The sequence below is a fragment of the Dipodomys ordii genome, unplaced genomic scaffold, assembly GCF_000151885.1.
Source record: "Dipodomys ordii isolate 6190 unplaced genomic scaffold, Dord_2.0 Scaffold14, whole genome shotgun sequence".
Classification (NCBI taxonomy): Eukaryota; Metazoa; Chordata; class Mammalia; order Rodentia; family Heteromyidae; genus Dipodomys; species Dipodomys ordii.
Window position 1 is genome coordinate 13,810,572 of NW_012267230.1, and position 25,435 is coordinate 13,836,006.

The 25,435-nt window shown below is 50.4% G+C and overlaps 1 protein-coding gene across 1 annotated transcript in view; it reads left to right on the forward strand.

Moving 5' to 3' along the window:
• Nucleotides 1-25,117, forward strand: part of Srl (sarcalumenin) — a 35,600-nt gene extending 10,483 nt beyond the window's left edge. Inside the window, exons 3-8 of the mRNA XM_013011220.1 lie at nt 12,872-14,188; nt 16,106-16,207; nt 17,255-17,350; nt 19,745-19,861; nt 20,582-20,815; nt 21,819-25,117. Coding sequence (XP_012866674.1) covers nt 12,872-14,188; nt 16,106-16,207; nt 17,255-17,350; nt 19,745-19,861; nt 20,582-20,815; nt 21,819-22,630 — 2,678 coding nt within the window. The 3' untranslated portion in view covers nt 22,631-25,117. The remainder of the gene's footprint in view (nt 1-12,871; nt 14,189-16,105; nt 16,208-17,254; nt 17,351-19,744; nt 19,862-20,581; nt 20,816-21,818) is intronic.
• The last annotated feature ends 318 nt before the right edge of the window (nt 25,118-25,435 follow it).

Consider the following 25,435-nt stretch of genomic DNA (forward strand, 5'->3'; position numbering starts at 1 on the left):
CCCTCCGCTTCCAGAAATATTCCAGAAATGTTTCAGACATGAACAATCAAGATCCTTCTTAGTACTGTTAATATCCTTGGGATTCTCTGTCCTCAAAGAGCTTACAAACCAGGAGAGGGGGGAGTTTATGCACAGGAGAGGAACAGAGAGCCATATAAGGCCAGTAGAATCAGGGGCTAAAAATAAGTAGCCTGAGAGCTCATAGATGGGGAACAATTGTCAGAGAGGTGTTGTGGTGGTGATGGGGGTGTCCCTCAAGCTAGGTTCAGAGTTTGTGAGTGCCAAAACGATAGGAGCAGGGTCTAGGGCCTCAGGACTGGTAAAAATATAGTGGGCTGAGTATGATAGTGTTGTCAGCAGGATCTCATAGGGCCAGACTTAGGTATTGGTTCCTGTGTTATTTTCCTGTGGTTGTCATAACAAATGATCCCAAACTCGATGGCTTCAAACAACAGATCAGGGGCTGGGAAGGTGGCTCAGTGGTAGAGCGCTTGCCTTGCATGCTTGAGGCCCTGGGTTCGATTCCTCAGCACCACATAAGCAAAAAGAAAAAGCTGGAAGAGGCACTGTAGCTCAAGTGGTAGAGTGCTAGCCTTGAGCTGAAGAGCTGAGGGACAGCGCCCAGGCCCAGAGTTCTCTTGCCTTACATGCCTGAGGCCCTGGGTTCGATTCCTCAGCACCACATAAGCAAAAAGAAAAAGCTGGAAGAGGCACTGTAGCTCAAGTGGTAGAGTACTAACCTTGAGCTGAAGAGCTGAGGGACAGCGCCCAGGCCCAGAGTTCAGGCCCCACGACTGGACCAAAAAAGAAAAAAACAAAAAAACAAAAAAACAAAAAAACCAACAGATCAGAAGTCCAAAATCCAAAACATACATATTGGCAGGGCCACGCTTGCCTTGAAGCTCTGCGGGGAGGTCCTTCCCTTCCTCGTCCAGCCTTTGGCAGCTGCCAGCCATCCCTGACATTCCATCTGTGCATCGGTGTCCTCTCCTCGGCATATAAGGACATGGATGACATTGGAGTTAGGGTCCGCTCTAATCCAGCATGACCTCTTCACTAATTATATCTGCAAAGAACCATTTCCAAATAAAGTCACATTCTCAAGTTCCTGTTGGGCATGAATGTGAGAGGACACCATTCTACCCACTACAGTTCCCTAGCCCTGGAGTCCAGGCTGCCTACTATTTGTGCCTCTGAACATGTAGTTTTTGATTCTTTTTCCTGGGCCATGGTCTTCTGCTGGCTCATCCCTCCTCTCGCAGCTCCCTTGATGGCCCCAGAGGCTAATTTGGAGCTCTGCTGACACACCCAGGGGGAAAGTGTTGAATGAATGTATGGACAACTGGCTAGGGCAGAAAATTCCAGAAGCAGCTGCACAACTTTCCGTGGTCCTGGCAAGGAGGGTAGCTACCCTGGTGTGTCTCAGCTGCTGAGAAGTTAGAGGGAGGGAGGGAGGGCTGATGCTAAGAGCACGGACTGGGAAGCTGAAAACCCAGGCCTGGCTGGCTTTCTAGGTGAGCTCCCTGGTCTTGGCGTGTTCAGTGAGAGCCAGATAGGAGATGTGCCGACGATGGGGGCCCCTCCCAGTCTTCCTCAGAAATTGCTTGGGACAGACTTCGAGGGAGAGGCTCCCATCTGCCCATAGCAGATATCTCCTCCTGGAAGGGCAGCGTACATGGGTCACCTTACTGTGGAGAGCAGGGGTCCCCTGAGTCTAGGATGTCCAGGCGGCTCTAGACTCTGGTCACAGTGAGACATTCTGGCTTCTTTCTTTTCGTTCTTGCTTGCTTGCTTGCTTTTTTGAGGGGTGGAGTTGGGTAGGGGAAGGACAGAGAATCTTCAGAGCTTGGTTTCTACTTCTTCCCAGCTCAGAAATGTTCACTGGAGCCAGCGCTGGTGGCTCACGCCTGTAATCCTAGCTACTCAGGAGGCTGAGATCTGAGGATCGCGGTTCAAAGCCAGCCCGGGCAGGAGAGACCGTGAGACTCCTATCTCCAATAAACCACCAGAAAACCGGAAGTGGCGCTGCAGCTCAAGTGGTAGAGTGCTAGCCTTGAGCTGAAGAGCTGAGGGACAGCGCCCAGGCCCAGAGTTCAGGCCCCACAACTGGACCCCCCCCCAAAAAAAATAACAATTCTGTGGCAGTTGCCAGGCGTCGGTGGCTCACACCTGTAATCCTATCTACTCAGGAGGCTGAGATCTGAGGATTGAGGTTCAAAGCCAGCCCAGGCAGGAAAGTCCGTGAGACTCTGATCTTCAATAAACCACCAGAAAACCGGAAGTGGTGCTGTGGCTCAAGTGGTAGAGCCCTAGCCTTGAGCTGAAGATCTGAGGAGCAGTGCCCCAGGCCCAGAGTTCAAGCCCCACGACTGACAAAAAAAAAAAAAAAGAATAATTCTGTGGCAGCGTGCTAGTGGTTCATGCCCATAATCCCAGTTACCTTGGAGGCTGTTGGTGGGATGGGAACTTACTGCTCCAGTCCTCAGACTGTGTCTCAATGGAGGGCAACTGGACATGGGACATGCTTCTGTGATCCTAGCAATGACAGGAAGCCTAAAATTGAAGCTTAGATGCGTTTCCTTAGTGGATGTGAGAACTTATCCTAAAAATAACCAGTAAAAAATGACTGAAGGCATGGCTAAGCCAGCCTAGCAAGCATGAGGCCCTAGGTTCAAACCCCAGTACTGCCAAAAACCAAAGGAAAAACATTAATTTTGTAACCGTGAACAGCAAGAGTCTATGCCCAATATCTTTTTTTTTCTTGCCAGTCCTGGGGCTTGAACTCAGAGCCTGGGCACTGTCCCTGAACTTCTTTTTGCTCAAGTCTAGCACTCTACCACTTGCCACAGCACCGCTTCCAGCTTTTTCTGTTTATGTGGTACTGAAGAATCAAATCCAGGGCTTCATACATGCTAGGCAAGCACTCTACCACTAAGCTACCTTCCCAGCCCTATGCCCAGTACTTTTTAAAGAACTTGTGGGGACGTAAAGAGGTACTAGGTATAGTCCTGACCTAGAGATTTCAAGCTGAAAGAGAAAGTAGGACACACTTGCATGGTTCTTCCACGTATCCAGCTATTCATCCATCCATTCCATGTCACTTCTGGTCACTGCCACGGAAGGCAGGGTCTGTCAGTTTCCTCAGTGTGGACAATCTCAGACATGAGCAGATTGAGGCCAGGGAAAGGGATCTGTGCAATTGAAGTGGTTGGAGCCAGAAGGCATTATGAGCAGTGCGGTGGGAACATGGGCTGAGCAACAGGGATCAGGTGAGCCTGGCTCCTATTGGGAAATAGGAGGACCTTCCAGGCACGTCAGCATCCGGACATCTATCATGGGTTGGATTGTGCTCCCCAAAGAGATATAGTGATGTCCTAATCCAGGTACCTTACAATAGGACCTTTATTTGGAAGTAGATGTTGTTTGTTTATTAAGATGAGGTCTTCCTGGAGAAAATATGACCCCTAATTCAGTATGGTGCTTTCCTTATGGGGAAGAGAAGAGACTCAGATGGAGGAGAAGGTCCTGTGAAGATGGCGGCAGAGACTGGGGGGAGGTAGCTGTAAGCTGGGGATTGCTAGAAGACACCAGGAGCTGGGGCGGCAAAGCGAGTCTTGCCCTGCGAGCTTCAGAAGGAGCATGGCTGTGTTGATGCTTTAGCCTAGGCTTCTGATCTCTGCGAGAAAATGAATTTTTATCCTTTGAAGACCTTAAGCTTGTAGCACTTCGTTATCCCAGCCCGGGGACGCTAACACAAGAGAGCGCTCAGCCCTCTGTGCAGGCTCTGGGCCTCATCTAGACGAGAGGACCCTGAGGACTGGCTGACTGGCCTGCCGAGCCCCTCCAGTGTAGCCTGCTGGTGGCTACGTGTGACCCTCGAGGCAGGGGCAGCGCGGGTCAGAGAGCGTGGAATGTGCACTTGCTCCAGCAGTGCCCTTGGCTTTGACCTTTCTCTCTCCAGGATGAGCCCCGTGGGAACTGAGGAGTGGATGGCCTGCCCTGGCCCTCTGCATGGCGACGAGGCTGCCAAAGGAAAACTACATAATGGCCCCAAGGGCTCTGTGGTGGCCAGAGCCTCATCCAGTTTCAATATTAGAGAAGATGGGATGGGACATAGGAAACTCAGGCTCACGATGAGCCACCACAGAAGGCTGCTCTCTCCAGCTTACCTGCCTGTAATGATTTCCCTGGACTCATACCACATCCAGAGAGCTGTGAGCAGCCTTAGAGGTCTGGCCTGAGAAATGCGTCCCATGGATCTGAGGTTCAGGGGTTCAGGCCATTTGGGGACATAAACCAGAGGCTTTAGCAACCAAAGCAGACATGAGATTTCTAGAGTGGCCCCATTCATGTGTTCTGAATGTCAGACGTCTAGCCTGTGGCATTCCACCCACTAAGCAGGTTTCTTCTTTGAGTTTGTGCTGTTGGTGGCGCACCAAAGATGGAGATTCTTTCCTTGCTCCATTCTATGGAGGGTTCTTTTGGTTCCAAATCCTGTGGCCTCATTGTCCCAAGCGGAGATAGTTAAGAGCTGACTTCAAACTATCCTGGTGGGGACTGTCTTTTGTCTTCTGGTAGAGACCTTAGCAAGATCCTCCCTGCATTCTTATGGTAACACTGGGAATCCCACAGACCTTCTGGCAAAGGCTGCAGCTTAAATCTCAGCCAATTTCTTCCTGAAATCCTCCACACAGAACCATGCTATGGGAACCCGCCAGACCTCAGGTATACTCCGGTGCCTCTGGCCTAGCATCCTTTGTGGACACAACTGGTGGGACGAATGAGCAAGTCCAGGCACACCAGGGAGGAAAAGAGCTTGTCTTTAGTCCTAGGGATTGAGCCGAGGACCTCAAGCGCTAGACACATGTTCTACTACTTGAGGTATGCTCCCAGCCTGCACCCTTTTGTTGAGTTAAGGTCTCATTAACTTTGCCAAAGCTGGCCTTGAACTTGTGATCGTCTACCTCCACTTTCAGAGTAATGGAATTATAGGAAAGTATCACTGTGCTGTTTGGACTACTTAATTTCTTTTTTTTCTTTTTGGCAGTTGTGGGGCTTGAACTCAGGCCTGGGTGCTGTCCCTGATTTCTTTTGCTCAAGGTTAGCGTGCTACCACTTGGAGCCACAGCTCCACTTCTGGTTTTTTGTTACCTAATTGGAGATAAGTGTCTCAGAAAGAGAGTTGGGTTGTTTTTTATTTTATTTTATTTATTTATTTTGAGCTCAGCAGGATGTTCTCGTGGTCCCTGGAAGTACTTAGAGTTCAGGCCGGATTCTGTCTCCAGACCAGCCAAAGGTTCAGAAGAGAGCAAGGTTCCCCCAGGAGCCTTACAAACCCTGCCGGAGAGACTTGTAGTTGGCAGCAGGAGAGAAAGGGGCTGGGCAGAAAGTCTCCCCTGGCCTCTTGACTGAACAGAGGAAGAGTGAGCCAGCTTGACTCTGGCCTGAAGCAGGTTCTGTTTTGGCCACTCTGAATTTGGGGTTTTGGCCAGGTATTTTTGTTCTTCTAGGAAATACTGGTTATCATGGCTGACATATGAAAGCTTTTAAACATCACTTGATGTTGCACACACCCTGAGGCATTTGCCAAAGCAGATATTATGATCTGTATTTTCTGGAGGGATACAGTTGGGTACAGGAGGATTGAGGAGAAACCCAAGGTCATAGCAGCTGGTAAAACAGCAAGGGCCAGAGCTCAGCTCTCCTGCCTTCCAAGGGCATCCAGAGAGAGCTCGTCTCTCAGTTTAGGGGCCAGAAGCTTCCTTAGCCCGTGAGGTACAGCAAAGGAAAGCCTCAGGCCATGGTCATGGTTCAGGCTGGGGAAGGGGTTGTCAGATCTACTAGGCTTTCTAATCCGAAGAATCCAGCAGACTTCCCTTCTTCTAGGTTGGGGAATACATGGATCAGCCCAGTGTCGGTGGCTCTGACTTTAACTCAAGGCGTCCTAGCAGAGGTTATTCTTTGTTTACTATGTATCTTCTCTTGCTTGGTGCCAAAAGTTGAGCCATCAGCCCTTCAAGTATATCTCTCCTGGTGGATCCCAGGAGATTGGATCTCTTCAGACTGAGAGATGAGGGAACTGGCTACTTGCCTCCATCTCTCAGAATCTGGCCTGAGCATTCCCTCCTTCCTCCTCTTACCACGTGCAGCCCCTCCAAATGGAGAAGATTATTGCTCAAAGATCCTCACAAGGGTTTCTGTGCTGGTTGCTCAATAGAGTATCTCTTCTAACAACCAGTTTATGCTGAGTGGTAGGACTTAACATTCTGCTTCTTCCAAACATCTTTGCTTTTCATCTGTATTCTGGAAACCTCTAGGCATATATGATGGTTATAAGTGTGTGATTGTGGGACTTCTAGCAATTTCTCTCTGTACCTCTCAAAGCAATTATCCAAGGAATTGGGGATGAGGTGGAGATATAAAGTTATGCTGTCAATACTCTGTTCTCTATAAGTTAAAAACAATTGTGTTGAAGTCTTCAGTACTCTGTGTGTGTGTGTGTGTGTGTGTGTGTGTGTTTGTGTGCGCACGTACGCGTGCATGCCCATGTGCATGCTGATACTGGAGCTTAAACTCAGGGTCTCTTGCTCTTGCTTGGCTTTTGACTCACATCTGGCACTTTACCACTTGAAACATACCTCCACTTCAGGCTTTTTTTCCTCTGGTTATTTGGAGATAAAAGCCTCATGGATTTATCTGTTCAAGCTGACTCTGAACATCAGTTCTCAGATCTGTCTCCTGAGTAGGCAGGAGATGATAAATAAAAGCCATAGTGCCTAGTTTTCGATTCTCTGTAAAATGATGAAGGGTTCGGTGGGCTAAGAAGTCATTTTCTGAACCTGCAGGCATGGCTCAAGTGATAGAGCACCAGCCTTGAGTGAAAAAGTCACAGGAGAGCTCAAACAATGTCCTGAGTTCAAGCCCCAGTACTGGCACAAAAAGAAAAAAGGAGAAAAGAAATGGTTGCACATTAAAAAAATAATTTTTTTTGGGTCCAGTCGTGGGGCCTGAACTCTGGGCCTGGGCACTGTCCCTCAGCTCTTCAGCTCCAGGCTAGCACTCTACCACTTGAGCCACAGCGCCACTTCCGGCTTTTTTCTTTTTGCTTTTGTGGTGCTGAGGAATCGAACCCAGGGCCTCAGGCATGCAAGGCAAGCGCTCTACCACTGAGCCAACTTCCCAGCCCAAATAAATAATTTTTTAAAAAGCCACTGCCCTAAAGCAAACAAAACTGTTGCCATCATCGGAGAGGGTGGGGTATGGAGATGGGAATATGGCCTAGTATAGGGTTAGTTTAGAGATGGTTGAAAGCTGGGTTCTCTAGAGACAGCCACTGAGCCTGGTGGCCTTGGGACAAGCAGTTTTCAGGGTTTCTTTTTTTTTTTGGGGGGGGGGTCCGGTTGTGGGGCCCGAACTCTGAGCCTGGGCGCTGTCCCTCGGCACTGTCCCTCAGCTCTTCAGCACTCTACCATTTGAACCATAGCACCACTTCTGGTCTTTCTGGTGGTTTATTGGAGATAGGAGTCTCACAGTCTTTCTTGCCCGGGCTGGCTTTGAACCGTGATAGAGGAAGATATTTTTAAGGTCAGGTAGGGAGAGGAAAGGAGTTGTGATTGTCAGTCTCCTTCCACTGGACCCCCTCTAAAGAGTGGGGTGATGGATCCAAGGAGGGCAGATAGTACAGAGAGGGAAACTAACCCTAGGTGATTTTGTTATTGTTGTTAGTTGAGGGGCTTGAACTCAGGGCCTGAGCACTGTCCCTCAGCTCTTTTGTTCACTGCTAGTGCTCTACCATTATGAGCCACAGCGCCACTTCCAGTTTTTGAATGGTTAATTGGAGATAAGAATCTCATGGGGATCTTTCTGCCTGACCTGGGTTTGAACTGAGATCCTTAGATCTCAGCCTTCTTTTTTTTTTTTTTTATCAGTTGTGGGGCTTGAACTCTGGGCCTCAGCGTTGTCCCTCAGCTCTTCAGCTCAAGGCTTAGTGCTCTCAAGGCTACAGCAGCACTTCTGGTTTTCTGGTGGTTTATTGGAGATAAGAGTTTCACTGACTTTCCTACCCAGATCTCAGCCTCCTGAGTAGCTAGAATTACAGGCGTGAATCACCAGTACCTAGCTCTAAATGATTTTTTTTTTTTTTTGTTGGTCATGGGGCTTGAACTCTGGGCCTGAGCACTGTCCCTCATTCTTCAGCTCAAGGCAATCACTCTACCACTTGAGATACAGTGCCACTTCCGGTTTTCTGGTGGTTTATCGGAGATAAGAGTTTCATGGACTTTCCTGCCTGGGCTGGCTTTGAATCGTGATCCTCAGATCTCAGCCTCCTGAGTAGCTAGGATTACAGGCGTGAGCCACCAGTGCCCTGCCCTAAGTGATTTTTTACTTATTTATTTTTTTTTTGGGGGGGTCTGGTTGGGGCTGAACTTTGGGTCTGGGCACTGTTCCTCATCTCTTCAGCTCAAGGCTAGCGTTCTACCACTGGAGCCACAGCGCCACTTCTGGCTTTTTTTTTTTTCTGCTTATGTGGTACTAAGGAATTGAACCCAGGGCCTCATGTATACTAGGCAAGCACTCTACCTCTAAGCCATATTCTCAGACCCCTAAATGGTTTTTGTCTTCCTTCTCCGCTTAAGGAATTCTTTTAGAACCCTAGCAGGTAAACCATCTGGGGTGCTCGAGACTCAGGGCCACAGATATAGCAGTGTCCTAGCCTGACCTTGTCCTCAAGGCAGGCCTTTTAAACACCTTTCCCTGGCCAGAGCTTCCTCTTCTTCAGTTGGACTCAAGGGCCACTAGCAACTCCACAGCTCTCTGAATCAATGGAAAGTGCCGTGGAATGAGAGAGAAGCTGAGGAAACAAATTCAGGGCGCATTTTGCCAGTAGCAGGGAGAGGAGAGAGGAACTGAGCATAGTCAGAGCTATTGTAGGGGTTGTGGGGCTGGTGAGAGCCACTGAAAGTCCGGCTCGCAGAGGGCTGATGCGGAGGGGACACCTGGAGAGAGGCAGGACTGGCTTGTGAGCGCTCGGCCTGGCTCTGAGTAGGCCGGGGGCCCAGCCTGTCAGGACTTAGGGCTGTGTCTGCTCTCTGGGGCCAAGCAGGGGGCCTGCTATTCGTGGGTCCTGACGTCAGCACCCAGGCCTGTCCAGGGGCGGTGGAGGCTAGCTTGGCAGCAGCACACGCAGTACTGTACTTCATGTCCTGAGATGGACCCAGACTCATTTCATCAGGACTTAGGACCTCTGTGCCCTCTCACACCTCCAGCTCCAGCAACTGGGGTTTCACCAAGAGTCTAGAGAGGCCAGGGAAAGAGGGAGGAAAGGACATGGGCTGCCTCAGATCTTAGAGAATTGAACCACCCGTGATGGTTGACTCTCCAAATATCAGACATGTCTCCCAGAACAAACTTGGGTCTGCTGGGCCCAGCTGCTTCCTGAAGTTGAGCTGTGGAGGGCCCAATAGGACAGTTTCATTGAGAGATTTTTTTTTTCTGTCAGAGAAGTTATATTTAGCCAGGAAAGGAAGGTCACAGGATATGAAACCATCATCCTCATTCTTTTTTTTTGTCAGTTGTGGGCTTGAACTCAAGGCCTGGGCCCTGTCCCTAAGCCTCTGTGCTCAAAGCTAGGGCTCTACCACTTGAGCCACAAAGCCACTGCTGGTTTTTAGTGGTTAATTGGAGATAAGAGTCTCAAGAGGACTTTTCTGCCCTGGCTTTGAACCCCAATCCTCAGATCTCAGCCTTCTGAGTAGTTAGGACTACAGGCGTGAAAATTGTTTTTTTTTTTATCTCTTTTTTTTAAATTTAATTTTATTTTTTTTGTGAATATACTGTACAGAGGGGTTACAATTACATGGGCAGGATAATGCGTACATTTCTTATCAAGCATTGCAGCCTCCTCCTTTGTTTACCCTTCCCATCCCTTCCCAGCCTCCCCCCACCCTTCACTCCAAATTGTTGAGCAGAAGGTCAGGGAAAGTTTGACCCCAAGATGGGAAGGATGTGGATGTAAATGTGAATGTATACACGGTCCTGTCCGGGGCCCACAGTGGAAAGACACAGTAGTATGAGGTCATGGTAAACCCCCAACACCTGGGAGTATGTAGGCCTCTTACTCCCACCAGGGACTCTTGCGAATATTGGAAATGTTATATAGGAGATCAGAGCCACAGGCCATTCATCTTGTCACCTTTGTCCCCTTGTCACCAAAGTGCCATCATCATCACCAAGGATGTCACCATCAGCATCTCCACTGCAGTCATCACCAGCATCATTGTCACCACCACGCCATCTTCCTCGTCATAGCCATCAACATTACCTGACATCAGGAACCTATAAAAGGAAGTAGATTGCCCAGGGTAAAGCCTCAATAGCTGCTGTTCTAAGAGCAAAAGCCAGGTCTGGGGAGACCCACCTCAACTTTGGAGGCCATACCAGTCATCCTTCCAATGGGGAAGGGCTGGAAACAGGAGGCTGTGAGTCAGGATTATTTGTCTTGACAGTTGCAGTGGTTTGCAACTTTTGTCTATTAGAATTACTGAACATTTTTTTGGTGGGGCTTGAACTCTGGGCTTGGGTGCTGTCCCTTAGCTCTTCAGCTCAAGGCTAGTGCTCAACCACTTGAGCCACAGCGCCACTTCCGGCTTTTTCTGTTTATGCTGAGGAATCGAAGCCAGGGCTTCATGCATGCAAGGCAAGCACTCTACCACTGAGCCACCTTCCCAGCTCATTTTTTTAAAGTCCTGTTGAGGGGACCACACCCTGGATTATTTAAATCAGAACTACAGAGGGACTTTGGGATTTAACAATCAGATGACCCTTAACCTATTGTCATTGCTGAGAACCACAGGTGGAGAGGCAGGTTTCTGGGGTGGTGTAAACCAGCACCGTTCAAATAAACATGTAAATGAATCACCTGAGCATCTGGTTGAAGGAAAGGTCTCATCAATAGGTCTGGGCTGGAATCTGAGATGTGCATCTCCATGAAGCTCCCAGGTTGAGGCTGCTGGTCCTCCTGTCACATGACATTGGTAGAACCTTCCGTGACTCTGGTTCCAGTCTCCTCACCTGTAAAACAAGGCAACATAAATACTTGATTTCCAAAAAGCAAGTAACATATTATACTATCCAGCACAGAGAAGAACATTTTTGTATTACTTGGCAGAAACGTATCTTGTATGGTATTTAATCTTGCTGCTCAGAGGATTACTAGTCTCCTTGGGACAAACCAGGTTTCTGCCATGGATTCCCCTCCAGGGGTGAGAGTTTGCGGAGCTAGAGATTGAAGAAACCAGGACTTAGAGGTATTTAGGCGTGCATGACCTCCAGCTCCATGTCCTGGAAAACATACTGGAACTCGCATGTAACCACAGACTTTTTGTGGGAAAGGCAGGGGCCTGCAGACCCTGGAAACAGAATTAAGACATGGTTCCTGCCATTCAGGAGCCAGGAACATGATGGTGGAGTGCAGGCACATGTAGGCAGAGGCTGAGGTCTTAGGGGAAAGGGGTTCCCCGTGCCCCTGGACCTGGTACAGACCAGAAGTTGGCAATTCTGGGTTCTGGTCACCCCAGAGCCACCTGGTAGCCTTGTGTCTGAGGCTATCCAAATTTGACTCTAAAATCGGTCTGGCAGTGGTCAGGGAGGTTAAGTGGGGTCGTGTCTATTAAAGGGAAAGTTTTCTACATGAATATACAGGGCTCCTTGCTAACAAAGGCCCTAGAGCTCCCTGTCTTTCTGAGCTTGACACAGGTTGGCCGTGGAAATCAGTGAGAAGCTATTTGCTCCTGATGCCCAGAGGCTACCCCAGCTTTGTGAGAAGTAGCAAGGGGCTACCCTAAGATGGAAAGCCTTTTGTCTATGGAGTCAGAGAGGACAGCCATAGGCTTAGCCTGGGAGGGGGTATCTCTAGCAGAGAGGGGGAGCAAGAGGCTTTGAGAGGCAAGGGGAATACAGGCTGCCTCCACCACTCCAAGACAGGACACTTGAGGTCTCTGCATCCCACGTGCCTGCACTGCCCTCCCGGGGCAGGCCTCCTCCCGAGACAGAGCCCAGAGCAGGAAGGATGGGCCCAACCCTTGCTTCTCACCTCATTTTTCAGAGACATTAAACTTGACCCCGGCACAGACTGGGCTGCTGCTTGCTCTCTCCTGCTTGCTTTTCCTGTGCCCTCTGCTCTCCTAGTAAAGTTACAAGCCCTTAGAAGGGGATTCCCCCTCAGGAGAGGTTGGCCGAGGCCACTGGAAAGCCCAGGCCCTGTTTGGATATCTCCTCTCAGGCCCTGTCCCCTCTAATCTGAGGTAGCAAGGCCAGCAAATGCCTGCCCTTAAGGGGACAGGGTTAGATGTGTGACTTAATAAGGTTGAGAGCCACAAGTAATCCCCTAAGTACTTTGCCTTGTAACCTAAGATTATCTAGCCTGCAAACACCTGTTTTCACCCCTTTGCTGATAGTAATATAAAAAGCTTGCTAGTTAATGACTCTAGGAACTGACAACGGGTGGAATGTACAAGTGTTTGTCCTACCTTGGACGTAGCTCCTTGTGAGCCAGGCTGCACGTGCCTCGTCAGCAAGGTTGAGGGGGACTGGAAGGGCTCACCCAAGTTTCCATCTATAAACAATCATTGGGACCTCAGTGGGGGAGACTGGAGGGTCAGCGTCAGGGTTTTGGGGTGAGGGGGTTCTCTGCTTAGTGCAGCCAGCCACTAACTCCTTTACTTCTGGAGAGCAGGTCGGTCTAACTCCCGGATCTGTGGGAGGGCGCCAGACACACACACCCTCCCAGGAGAGGGAGCTAGATTGCGTAGACCTTGAGAAGCAGCGCAAGTGCCAACCCTGTGAACTGACCAATCATGTTCTAATCATTTAGAACTGCAAGTCCCTGCTTCGGGTGGCACAGAAGATGTTGGCAATTTGTTGGAGAATCATTTCTCTGCTGGAGACGCAAGTCTAGAGGAGAAAGAAAGGGCGCTCTATGCAGATGCGGCCCCTCCAGACAAGAATCTGCTCCTTCACTACCCAGACGGCAGGGAGGCTGAGAGCTCGGAGCAGACCACCACTGGGGTCCCCCCCGCCGCCACCGGCCCGGGCTCTGAGCCCGAAGCCAGCCTCTCCAATGCCTCAGCTGCGGACTCAGCCTCCCCGGAGGATGCTGCTGGGCCTGGGGAGGGCGCGGAGGGATCGCCGGTGGGAGGCGGCCTTCCTCTAGGAGGGGATGAGGGGCCCAGGGAAGAGGAGAGGCCAGAGCTGGGTTCAGGAGAGGAGGAGGCTGGGCTGGGGCTCTCCACAGAGGGGGCTGTCGATGGGGAGGCAGGAGTGCAGGTGGGGAATGGTGGAGTCCTCAAGGCAGCTGAGGGGGTTCTAGGAGACAGCCTTGTTCAGGGAGCAGCAGAAGAGGGGAGCACAGCGCCTAAAGCCACGGGAGTCTCCTCTGGCATGGAGGGTGAAGAGGCCCCTGCCACAGAGACAGACCAGGCCTGCCCAGGATCCGATCACCAGCCAGCAGATCTGGATGGAGCCTTGGATACGGAAGGGTCAGCATCGGCCGCGGAATCCGGGCCTGCTGCAGATGCGAAAGCCGGGGAGGGGGCTGAAGTCCAGCCTCAGGTCAATGCTCCAGAAACAGAAGACGAGAGGAGCACAGCGCCCCTTCATCAGCCCACAGAGATGGAAGAAGCACCAGACACCACATCAGTTGGGGTAGCGTCAGAGGCCGAGATGGACGCAGAAGCCGGGGAGGGGGCTGAGGACAAGGGCGAGGCTGGCCAGGCCGCAGAGACCGGGGAAGAGTCCAGTGACTCTCAGAGCTCTGGGGCTGGGGAGACTGGAGAGACAGGGTCCTCCAAGGACCAGGCGCCTGAAGAGGGCCCAGATGAGGCTTCTTCGGAGGAAGAACTAGAAGAAGAAGAAGGCGTCAGCGAGGAGGAAGGAGGAGTTGTATCTGAAGAGGAGTCTGTAGAAGACAGTGGCGACGGGGCTAGCTCAGAAGAAGGAGGTGCCTCGGAGCAGGCTGGGGAACCCCAGGAAGCAGCAGCAGAAACTACGGAGCCTGGGGAGCAAGGAGCCCAGCACCACACAGAGGATCTGAACACAGAGCCGGAGGAGGGTGGTGAGGCCCAGGCCGCCGGGGCACAGGAGCCCGAAGAGAAACCCCAGGGGAGGGGGAATCCTATCATTGCCACCCAGGGTAGGATTGAATTCCATAGGGAAACCCCAACAACACCTTGGGCGGTCATGTGCTTGATGGAAGTCTTGCATGTAGGGGGACAGAGTAGGTAGGAGAGCCCCTAGCTAGTCCTAGGATGGCCAGGAGAGGGGCCTCGTTGCGGACCCTGGCCCCAGGAGCTACTCTCAGGTAGCCTCTTGTCACCTGTGGAGTTGCTGAGTGAGGTCCAGAAGGACATGGCCACCTACCTTTAAAGCCACTAAGTGCACTCTAACATGGTCCAGTGTCTTGAGGACAAGGAGCCCGATGGCAGGCTCCAGGCTGCGGGATTGGCTGTGGATGGAGGTGGAGGGTGGATGGGAACCTCAGGTGTTGACTTCGTGGAGAGGTAACTGGGTCTCCCCTTGAAGGCCTTCCATGGGCGGCATGGGGAACTGGAACTGAGGGCTGAGGATTTTGGCATGACAGTTCAAGCTGACCGTGACACACTTAGGTCAGAGCATTCCTCAGAGGGCCGGGGGATGGGGGAACATGGTGGGGGCAGCGGAAAGCTATCGGGTAGAGTTAGAGATGTATCTGATGCTAGAGATGGCAGGACCTGCAGGCCTCACCGCCAGTCTGTGTGGACAGTGTCTTAGAAGCTGGCTTTCAGGGTCGATGTTGGGGTCAGGTTGTCACTTGCCCAGATGGCTTTCCCACAGCTTGCCTCAACGCAAATACTACCTGTCAGGTACTTGCATGCTCTGTAAAGGGGCCAGTTCTGACATCAGTAAGGTCCTCTCATTTTCTTGGTCCTCCTTGCTCTGGGTCTTGATCAGGGTCTGCTTAGGTTTGATCTTCTGAGATGCTTTGGGAGATAGAATGGTTGATACTGGACTCCTGCCCCACAGGCGTAAGTCTGCGTCTTTCTAACCTGCGATCCTCGGAATAGGTAGGCAGCGTGGCTAAAGACCTTAAGGCCCCGGGGACATGAGTAACACAAGTGTGGGACTGGCAGCAGAGGATGAAGGTGTTCGCATCTCTTGCTTGCTTGACTAGAAGGACAGCTGACCCCACCCAACACACACACACACACACACACACACACAGACACTCTAGATAGACTGCAGCAGCTCCTCCTGCCCTGCTTCCTGCTAGTGTAGTCTTGGTAAGATGTGCATTCCATTGGTGGGTTGTCTGCTTAGAGCCTCACAGTAACTCCAGTTGCCTTGGGATGAGATGCAAAAGCCCTTCAGCGGAGCTGTCTGCTCAGCTCCTTTGCAGTTCTTCATCTCCGTGGCACCCGTCCCTCCCTCCCTCATTAAACAGCTGTGTCATAGCCCACCCCTCTCCCTACTTCACTAATTAACTCCTGCGGAGCAGCAGACCCTAGAGAGGCCTCTCCTGATCCCTGCTAAGCCCTCAGTACACTTTTTACGCCTTCCAAGTGCCAGGGAGATTTCCTCCTGCAGCTTCTTCACTGTTTTAAAGCCTTTTGCATATTAAATTAAAAAAATGATCAGCTCTATCCCTCTGGGTTATAAGAGAGCTCCAGAAGAACAGAAGCTGTGCCAGGATGGGACATCCTGAGACGTCCAATTTGGCACATAATAGTCACTCAATGCATTCATTTATTTAGGTAAGTTTTGAGACCGAGTTGCATTATGCAGCCCAGGCTGGTCTTGATTTGCCGCCTTCTCACTTCATTCTCTTGCCTACGGGGCTTACAGATGTACTCGGCCATGCTCAGCACTCCATACTTTTTTTTTTTTTCCTTGAATAAATAGAACCGGTCATGGCTCTTAGACGTTGAGTTCAGATTTTCAGATTCCAGAACTCAGTTCAGTTTAAACTGGCAACTTTGTTCAGTACCTACTAGAGGCCCAGCCCTGGTCCACATCTAAGCACTTAGTACTCATCTGTCTTAGCTTTGTCCTGACTCCCTGTTTCTCTCCCTAGAAGAGGCAGAGGATGTGAGTGAAGAAGCACCTTTGAGGGACCGCTCCCACATCGAGAAAACCCTGATGCTGAATGAAGACAAGCCAGCCGATGATTACTCAGGTAAAGAGAGGAGGGAGACAGGCTGGGATAGCCCAGGGCTGTCCTTGGGCAGAGCCTTGGAGGTGACGGGGGGGGGGGGGGGGGGGCAGGCCACCGTAGCTCCACAGCCAGAGGAAGTGGAGAGCCCCAGAGGTGTGGGCTCTGTGAAAGGGGCCAAAGCAGGGGCTGGGAGGCCATCCAAGCAAAAGGCTCAGTGCAAGTGTGAAGGGCAGATTCCGGGGCAGCCACCTGTAGGCCATGCCAGCCTCTGTGCTCTGAGGGAGGATGGTTCATAAGAATTCATCCCATGTGCTTTTTTTTTTTTTTAAGCTTACAAAGCTCTTTCATGTCAGTCGTTTCATTCCCATCCTCATAATAACCCAAGGATTTTAGTGGGCTGTCTCCAGTGACGAGCTAGCCAAGCTCAGAGCTAGGCGATGATTTGCTCTTGGCACCCAGCCCAGAGAGCGGCAGAACAGGGCTGGACCTTTGCTAGCCTGACCCTCAGTCTGTCCATGGCTCTGGGCAGGGGCCACACGATCCTCCTGTGTTGCACATCTGGCACCTACCAGCTGCTGCCCCAGGAGGACGGTGCGGCCCCTCGTAGGGGCAGTGGGGATTGCGGTGATGGGCACAGGCGAGGGTGGCCATGCTGCAGGCCTGCCGGGCATCTAGCTTCTTATTCTCATGGCCTACGGCTGCCCAAGCAAGGTGGATGGTGGAGAGAAAGAGATGGGGTTCTGTCTCCAAGGAAAGGACTTTCCCATGGGTCAGTGTTTCTGGATAAGGAAGAGAGAGGGTTTTTGTTGTTGTTGTTTTGTTTTCCTAGAAAAATAGCTCAAGAGGCTTTGTGGGTAGGTAGGAAAGTGCTCTTGAGGATCTCTAATGGTTGGAATGTGGACCAACTCTGGTCACCACGAGTGTGAGCACATCATACCACCTCTGGGCTGCAGACAGCCCTTGTTCCCCACTTGCCTGGGGTGTGAGATTGTTCTACAGTGAGAGCACCTGGAGCCCACCTTGCCTGATGCTCTCCCCTCGTTCTTCTCTGTCCCCCCCCCCTCACAGCGGTGCTACAGCGGCTTCGAAAGATCTACCATACATCCATCAAGCCTCTGGAGCAATCGTACAAATACAACGAGCTTCGGCAACATGAGATTACAGGTACAGCAGTGGGGCAGTGTCAGGGCAACCTCTGAGCCACCCAGACTCCCCTGGTGACCGCGGGGCTCAGTGCAGCTCACAAGCTCCAGGAGCAAGGTGTGCTCTAGTGCCAGAGCCCAGCTGTCCTGAGGAGTGCGCGGGCCCGGGACGTCAGTCCTGTGAAGACCTCTGTCAGGGTTTGGCAGGCAGCATTTCATTGTTCAGTGTGCATGTCTCAGAAGTACAGACTTAGCCAGACACTGGTGGCTCACGCCTGTCATCCTAACTACTCAAGAGGCTGAGATCTGAGGATCACGGTTCAGAGCCAGCACAGGCAGGAAAAGTCTGTGAGACTCTTATCTTCAGAAAACTGGAAGTGGTGCTGTGGCTCAAATGGTAGAGCTCTAGCCTTGAGCTGAAGAGCCTAGGGACAGAGTTCAAGCCCCACAGCTGACAGAGAAGTGTAGACTTGATGTCCTGGGCGGTGATGCCAGCTTAGACCCTCTTATGCTCAAGAGCCGTTCAAGGCTCCCTGTTCACACAAGAATGGCGGTTTCTCAGCCTCTAATCAGCTGGGATTTCTTTTCCCCTCTCTATTTCTCTTCTCAGATGGCTTTCCTTGGGTCTAGACCCTTTTTGTTATGTTTTGAAACAGGATCTGGTTAGGTAGTCAGGCAGGCCTGTGACTGTTTCTTCTCTAAGGCAACATTCCCTGTTCCACAACTTCCTGTACTGTTCCTCGCATGCCTACGAGCCAATTCTCCTCTCTGCCTCCAGGATCCTGTTGTGAGGTCACACGGTCTCCCAGGGGCTTCCCCTTGTCCTCCGCACTGGCCTTCTAGCCCTGACACCAAGCATGGCATGGCCCTCCCAGGAAACTCTGGCCTTAAAGCAGCGGAGGCCGGGAGGCTGCCGTCTGCCCCAGGAGTGGCGCTCCGCAAGAAGGGCCCGTGTTCCTGGCATCTGCCCTCACTTTCTGGACTTGGCTCTTTTTCCTTAGTCTCTTGCCAGCTTTCTGCATGACCTCCTATCCCTGGGGCTCATGGCTGGCCCCATCGCTGGCCTCCCACACATGCCTGCAATGCCCCCTGCCGTGGATAGCCGGAACAGCAGCACTGGGAAGCCCTAGCCGTGATCAGTCTCAGAGTTCGCAGGTTTAGAGTTGGCCTTGGTGTCACTTGGGCCTGTAACATGGCTTTTGGTGAAATCTCTGTAGCCGTACATCTGCCACTCTCTCAGCCTGCCAATCCTCTCTGCCCTCAGCCATATGGGGTTCATGTGTGTATTTAAAACAGGCAAGGAGGGAAGGAGCAGGAACACAGTATTACTTCCAGGCTGGCCACTTATAAGACATCATATTCAACTGAGTAAGGTGGTTCATACCTGTATAATCCAAGCTACTCAGGAGGCTTAGACCTGGAGGATTACAGTTCAAAGCTATCTTGGGCAGAAAAGTTGACAAGATTCCATCTCCAATTAACTAGCAAAATGCTGAATTAGAGGCATGGTTTATGGCATGAACACATCATCAGCAATCAAAACTAGCAAGAAAGAGCATGAGTTCATGCACCAGTACCAGCACACAAAAATGTGATGATAGGGTATCTACAGTCCTGCATATGCATGCAGTAAGATATCTGAAAGCAATATGCTATACATGAGCCCTTGTACTGGGCACAGGGTGTAGAAGCCTGTAATCCCAGTCCTCAGAAGGCTGAGGAAGGAAAATCTCATGTTTGAGGCAGCCTGGGTTGCATTGTGACACACTGTCTCAAAAAATTGAGAAGAAAGCTGGGCACCAGAGGCGCATGCCTGTAATCCTACCAGCAGCACCTGGCTCTGTCTTCCTCTTTTTTTTTTTTTTTTGTGGCCAGTCCTGGGGCTTGAACTCAGGGCCTGGGCACTGCCCTTCAGCTTCTTTTTGCTCAAGGCTAGCGCTCTACCACTTGAACCACAGCGCCACTTCCGGCCTTTTCTGTGTATGTGGTACTGAGGAATGGGACCCAGGGCTTCATGTTTGCTAGGCAGCATTGTACCACTAAGCAAAACTCCCAGCCCTGACTTCCCTTTTTTATGAACCATTATCCTCCAAGTTTAGCCAGGAGATCTCACCCAGGGTAGTGTTGAGCCAGTGTATTAATTCACTTAGATTTTCCTCCTGGTACAGGAAGATGTGCCAGGGATATCTAGGTAAGTCAAAACCATGATTTCTGGGGTGTTTTAACTAAGTAATTGTACTTACTTAGAGAGCAAGAAAGGTGAGACTGACTGCTGTACACTGATCCCCTCCTTCCTCCCACAGACTCCAACAACCCAAGTGGACAACGGCTAGGGAGGCAGAGTTTTCTGGACATAGTGCTCCTACAATAAGATCTACCATTTTTCACTCCTGTTCCTAATTCCTACTTTCCACAGATGGGGAGATTACTTCCAAGCCAATGGTGTTGTTCCTGGGCCCGTGGAGTGTCGGTAAATCCACCATGATAAACTACCTCCTAGGGTTGGAAGATACTCGGTACCAGCTATATACAGGTGAGCAATGTCTGAGTGACTGTTGGTAGTTGAATGGCATATGTGAAAGTACTAGGAAAAAAATGACGATATTTATGTAGATCTTCAATATGATTGTGGGAACCACACACAAGAGACTGGCAGCCAAACCATGCCCACATGATTCAACAGGAGCCCAGAGTTGAAACAACTCAAATGTCTATGGGTGGATGAATGGATAACCAAAATGTGGAATGTTAGCACTAGAAAGGAATGATGCATACTGTCAGGATGCATCAGACATATCTGACACCTTATCTGTGACGTAACACCAGGCACAAAGGACACAAACTGTATGATTCCACTCATATGAGGAGTCACACCTACCTACAGTAGGAAAATTCATAGGGACAGAGGTAGAGTAGAGGTTGCTGGGGGTGGGAAAGTTGTAGAAAGTTAGTATTTAATGGGTACCAAGCTGTAGCTTGGGAAGACAAACAGGTTCTGGAGATGGATAGTGGTGATTGTTTTGCAATAGTGCAAATGTACTTATTGCCACTGAACTGTATGTTTAAAGACGGTTGAGATGGTATATGCTATGTTCTGTGTCCTTTACCACAATTAAATTGAAAAAGGGAACCACTAGCATAGCACATATATCCTATGCTGTGGCCAACTCCTTCTGAGGCTCCTTGCCTCCCATGTCTTTTGCAGTGGTGTCCTCATGATCACTGTCTGCACACATCTCACCCACCCATGCAGGTGCTGAGCCCACCACCTCCGAGTTCACAGTCCTCATGCATGGGCCCAAGCTCAAAACCATCGAGGGCATTGTCATGGCTGCTGACAGTGCCAGGTCCTTCTCACCCCTGGAGAAGTTCGGCCAGAATTTCCTGGAGAAGCTGATTGGTATCGAAGTTCCCCACAAACTTCTAGAGCGGGTCACTTTTGTGGACACACCAGGCATCATTGAGAACCGCAAGCAGCAAGAGAGAGGTAATTTAGCACCCATTTCTAAACAGCAGGATCACTCCAACCATCTAGCCAGATGCCAGTGGCTCATGCCTGTAATCCTAGATGCTCAGGAGACTGAGATCTGAGGATTGTGGTTCGAAGCCAGCCTGGGCAGAAGGTCCCTGTGAGGACTCTTATCTCCAATTAACCACTCAGAAACCAGAATGGAGCTGTGGCTAAAAGTGGTAGAGTTTTTTTCTTTGTTTTTTGTTTTTTTGGGTCCGGCATTGGACCTGAACTCAGGGCCTGGGCGCTGTCCCTCAGCTCTTCAGCTTAAGGCTAGCGCTCTACCACTTGAGCTACAGTGCCTTTTCCGGCTTTTTCTTTTTGCTTATGTGGTGCTGAGGAATCAAACCCAGGGCCTCATGCATGCAAGGCAAGCGCTCTACCACTGAGCCACCTTCCCAGCCCAGGAGGTTCTTATTTCCTCCTTTAGTGAACAAGAAAGTTGAAGAAGGCACTAAAATATCATGGGCACCGCTTTAAATTAGGTGCATTAACTAGGTGCTTTTCTCTTTTATAACAGCACAGTCTTCTTTTCTTACTGCTCTTCTTCTCATACTCTCTTCCTGGCCAGTGGCAAAGCCAAATTCCTGTCCAGGTCTTGATATTATATCTGTGTTTCTTCTAAACCCTGCATCCTCTCTCATTCTTCTGCTTCCATGACTTTTTTTTTTTTCCAACATCTTTGCCATTGCCCTAGATCTTTTAAGACATTTGGAAAATCTCTACTTGGAGCAAGTATTTCGCTTCCCTGGAGACTTGGATCCCATTGTAGATTAAAGCAGAGTTCAGGCTGTTCTTGGTTGAAGGCTGACAAAAGGCAGGAGATACACAATTTATTTCTCAATAGTTCTTTATAAACCCAGAAAATTCCCAACGCTATGACTTCTTTCCACACATGAATGGAATCGTTCTGGAGGGAGAGGCAAAGGGCGTTGTGTGAGCCACCATCAGCCTGACTTCTCATTCCTGTCTCCCCAAGGTTATCCCTTCAACGACGTGTGCCAGTGGTTCATTGACAGAGCTGACCTCATCTTTGTCGTTTTCGACCCTACCAAGCTGGATGTAGGTCTGGAGCTGGAGACGCTCTTCCGCCAGCTGAAGGGACGTGAGTCCCAGATAAGGATCATCCTGAACAAGGCAGACAATCTGGCAACACAGATGCTCATGCGTGTGTACGGGGCCCTCTTCTGGAGCTTGGCACCTCTCATCAATGTCACAGAGCCCCCTCGGGTTTATGTCAGCTCCTTCTGGCCACAAGACTATAAGCCTGACACCCACCGGGAACTGTTCCTCAAAGAAGAGATCTCCCTCCTGGAAGATCTGAACCAAGTGATTGAGAACAGGTTGGAGAATAAGATCGCCTTCATCCGCCAGCATGCCATCCGGGTCCGTATTCATGCCCTTTTGGTTGACCGCTATCTTCAGACTTACAGGGACAAAATGACCTTCTTCAGTGATGGAGAACTGGTCTTTAAGGACATTGTGGAGGATCCTGATAAATTCTACATCTTCAAGACCATCCTGGCAAAGACCAATGTCAGCAAGTTTGACCTTCCCAACCGTGAGGCCTACAAGGACTTCTTTGGCATCAATCCCATTTCCAATTTCAAACTCCTCTCTCAACAGTGCTCTTACATGGGAGGTTGTTTTCTGGAGAAGATCGAGCGGGCCATAACCCAGGAGCTCCCCGGCCTCCTGGGAAGCCTTGGGCTTGGGAAGAATCCAGGTGTTCCCAACTGTGACAAAACAGGGTGTGGCGAGACCCCAAAGAATCGCTACAAGAAGCACTAGGGTTGTGTGTAGCTGTTCTCGGGTCCCTGTTGGAGAATGAGCTTGCATCCTAAATGTCTGAGAAGTCCTGGTTTATTAACCCTTTGAGTCACACTGGCGAGAATCCGTACACAGTGGAGATTTGGGAGTTGGGGTGAGGCTGATGGTGGGGGCAGGTGTGTGGATCTAGTGGGGGTAGAAAGTGGAAACTGTGAACTATAGTGTGCTTGTCTTGTTTCAGTGAGGAAGCCTGGCTGAGGAAGAGCCAGCAGCACCCCTTGCTTTTCCTGGGTCCTGTCTGGGAGGGACAGAGAACAGCTAAGTTCTAGCGCCTGCTAATTCAGTGAGGGTCAGATAAGCTATATGCAGTTGGAATTCCTTCCCCCTGTAAGCTGGGCAGATCGTGAAGCCCGCATGACGCCGAGTTGTCAGGTCTGTGTCAACTCCCTCCACACACAGTCAGTCTTTGGTTTGTTCCCCATCCATCCTCAGTTCCCTCTCAAGCTTGAGTTGACTTTCAGCAGTGGACAATCTCTGGAGTCTGAATCTACCTGGGTTTTGAGCCTGTCCCAGGAACCTCTTCCCTGTTTCCCCAAGGAGGGTGCCAGTGCCTAGCGAACAAGAGCTCCCAGGTCAGGGTGAAGGCCAGTCTCCCTACGTGTGGCATTTCTTTGATATTTCAGCTGGGGAGCTCAGGCTCATTGGCCATGAGAGGAGGGTGAGTGGGTGGTGTCTTCAGGCCATTCCCCTCTTGGAAATGACTGAAATGAAGGTACTAGAAGGGCTCAGGGGGTTAATTGGTTTGCAGTGTGTCTTTGTCTATTGCATGTCTTGGAAAACTCAGATCCTAAAGGCATTGGGTTTCAGAGAGGACAGTGGAGGCCTTGCTCCTTGGTCTTGGGGACTTCTCTGGGCAGCCACCCTCTCCCAAGTTTAGGGGGAGGCTGTTTCTACAGCTTCTCTGTGGAAACACATGGCAGAGGTGTTGCTGCTTCCGGATCCCATTACCATGGCTTTTCCTTTCTTCTCCATTTCCTCATGCATCAACACTTAAAACTCAGAATTTTCCTAGGATCAGATCCAGCACCAGCCATTCGGCACCTACCCCTATGGCAACCAAGGCCTAAGGTTCAACTTCTACTTGCGTGTGAGGCAGGTGAATGTACCAAACACCAGTGAGTGTAAATTTGTGTGTCCATCATCAAAGAGAGAGATTGAGGAAATGATATACCCAAGGGGACAGAAAAAGAACTCCTTGTGAGAGTCCATGAGGCCCACACATAGCACCACCTTGGAGGGGAAGGCCTGGGGCCTGGGCAGCCTTTTGATGGAGCATGCCCAGTGAACTCATGAGTGCGCAGAGGTGACCCAGAGTTGTCTCGAGCAGCCTTTCAAGCAACGCCAACAGCTCTTCTTGGGAGCAAACTGCCACGGATGCCTTGACCACAAGACGTGAGTATCTACCAGCACCAGAAGCTCATCTGGACCAGAGGAAGGCTGAGCCAGAGTTCCTTCCTCTGAGGGCCCAGGCTCATAAGCAGATCCCCATGACCCACGGGGTCCACATGGAGAACTGCAATGCAGGAGCTTGTGTTCTTCTGAATTCTTAGCAGCCGGCACCTTCTACCAGGGAGGCTGCTGCTTTGGACTTCTTTGTGGAGAACCTCCACACAAGAGAGCCAGAGCCCCCAGGGCTGCTTGGACACACAACACTGTCTCCAAGAAGCAAGTTAGTGGGAGAAGAGCCACTGTTTCTGCATGGGGGCATCCACGGAGCCTGGTGGCCCGGACTGATGCGCCTCAATGTGTCCTGGACTTTTCTTCCTTTAAAACAAACAGTCCCCTTATCTCTCCTCTCTATAACTTGCCCTTTTGGGAGACTATTCCTCGTGCCTTTCTCTTTCATGGTCCTCATGCTTGTGGCTTGCTTTGGGCACATCTGTTTTTGTTTTTTTGTTTTTTTTTCTTTCTTTTTATTCAATGCAGTCAGGGGAATTAAAAAAAAAGGAGAACTGTATGGACCTCATCATAGCTGTCAGTGTCACCATTGCTTTGGGAGAAGCGGGTGCACGTGGGGCTGATAAACTCACACAATATTTGTATTTTTGAGGGGCTGCCTTCTCAGTGTGCTCTCTTGTGAATTTTTTTTTCTTTTCTCCATCTCTTTCCTTTTCTGTCTCTCCATTCTATTCCTCTTCTTATGCACTGACCTACCTTTTCTCTGTTGACCAGTACAGGTTAGAACCTGTACTATCCTTTGTCCAGCTCCATGGAGATAGATTTCAACCAGGATTCTCTTTTATTTTTATTTTTCGGATGGGGAGGCAGAGCTGGAAGTAGAGGAAATGTAGCATCTAGAGATTCCCCAGAAGGAGTAGTATCTGAATGGCTGTGCGGGAATGTGGCCAACCCTTTCCAGCATTCTTTTCTATTCAAATTTCAGCAGGGAAAAAAAGTCTCAATAAAGTTCCAATCTCTCTTTAACACCTTGTCGTTCCTTTAACACAGCGCGTGACATGTAGGAGCTCTTCACTCGTGTGTTGCTGTATCTACTGGAGCAGTAAAGAAGTTGACTGGGTTTTTACTTGCTTGTTTTGTTTCTTTGAGACAAGATCTTGCTATGTAGTTCAGGCTTGCCTCAAACTTGTGATCCTTCTGTCTCAGTCCCCAACGTGTTGGGAATTATAGATGTGTGCCACATACCTGGTTTGACTGTGTGCTCTGTGCTGTATGTGGATGGTTCCCAGTTGAGGGGTGGGGAGAGTCTGGGGTGGGAGAGTGGCTGGAGTCATTGTGTGAATATATGAGTGGATTACAGATTACGGA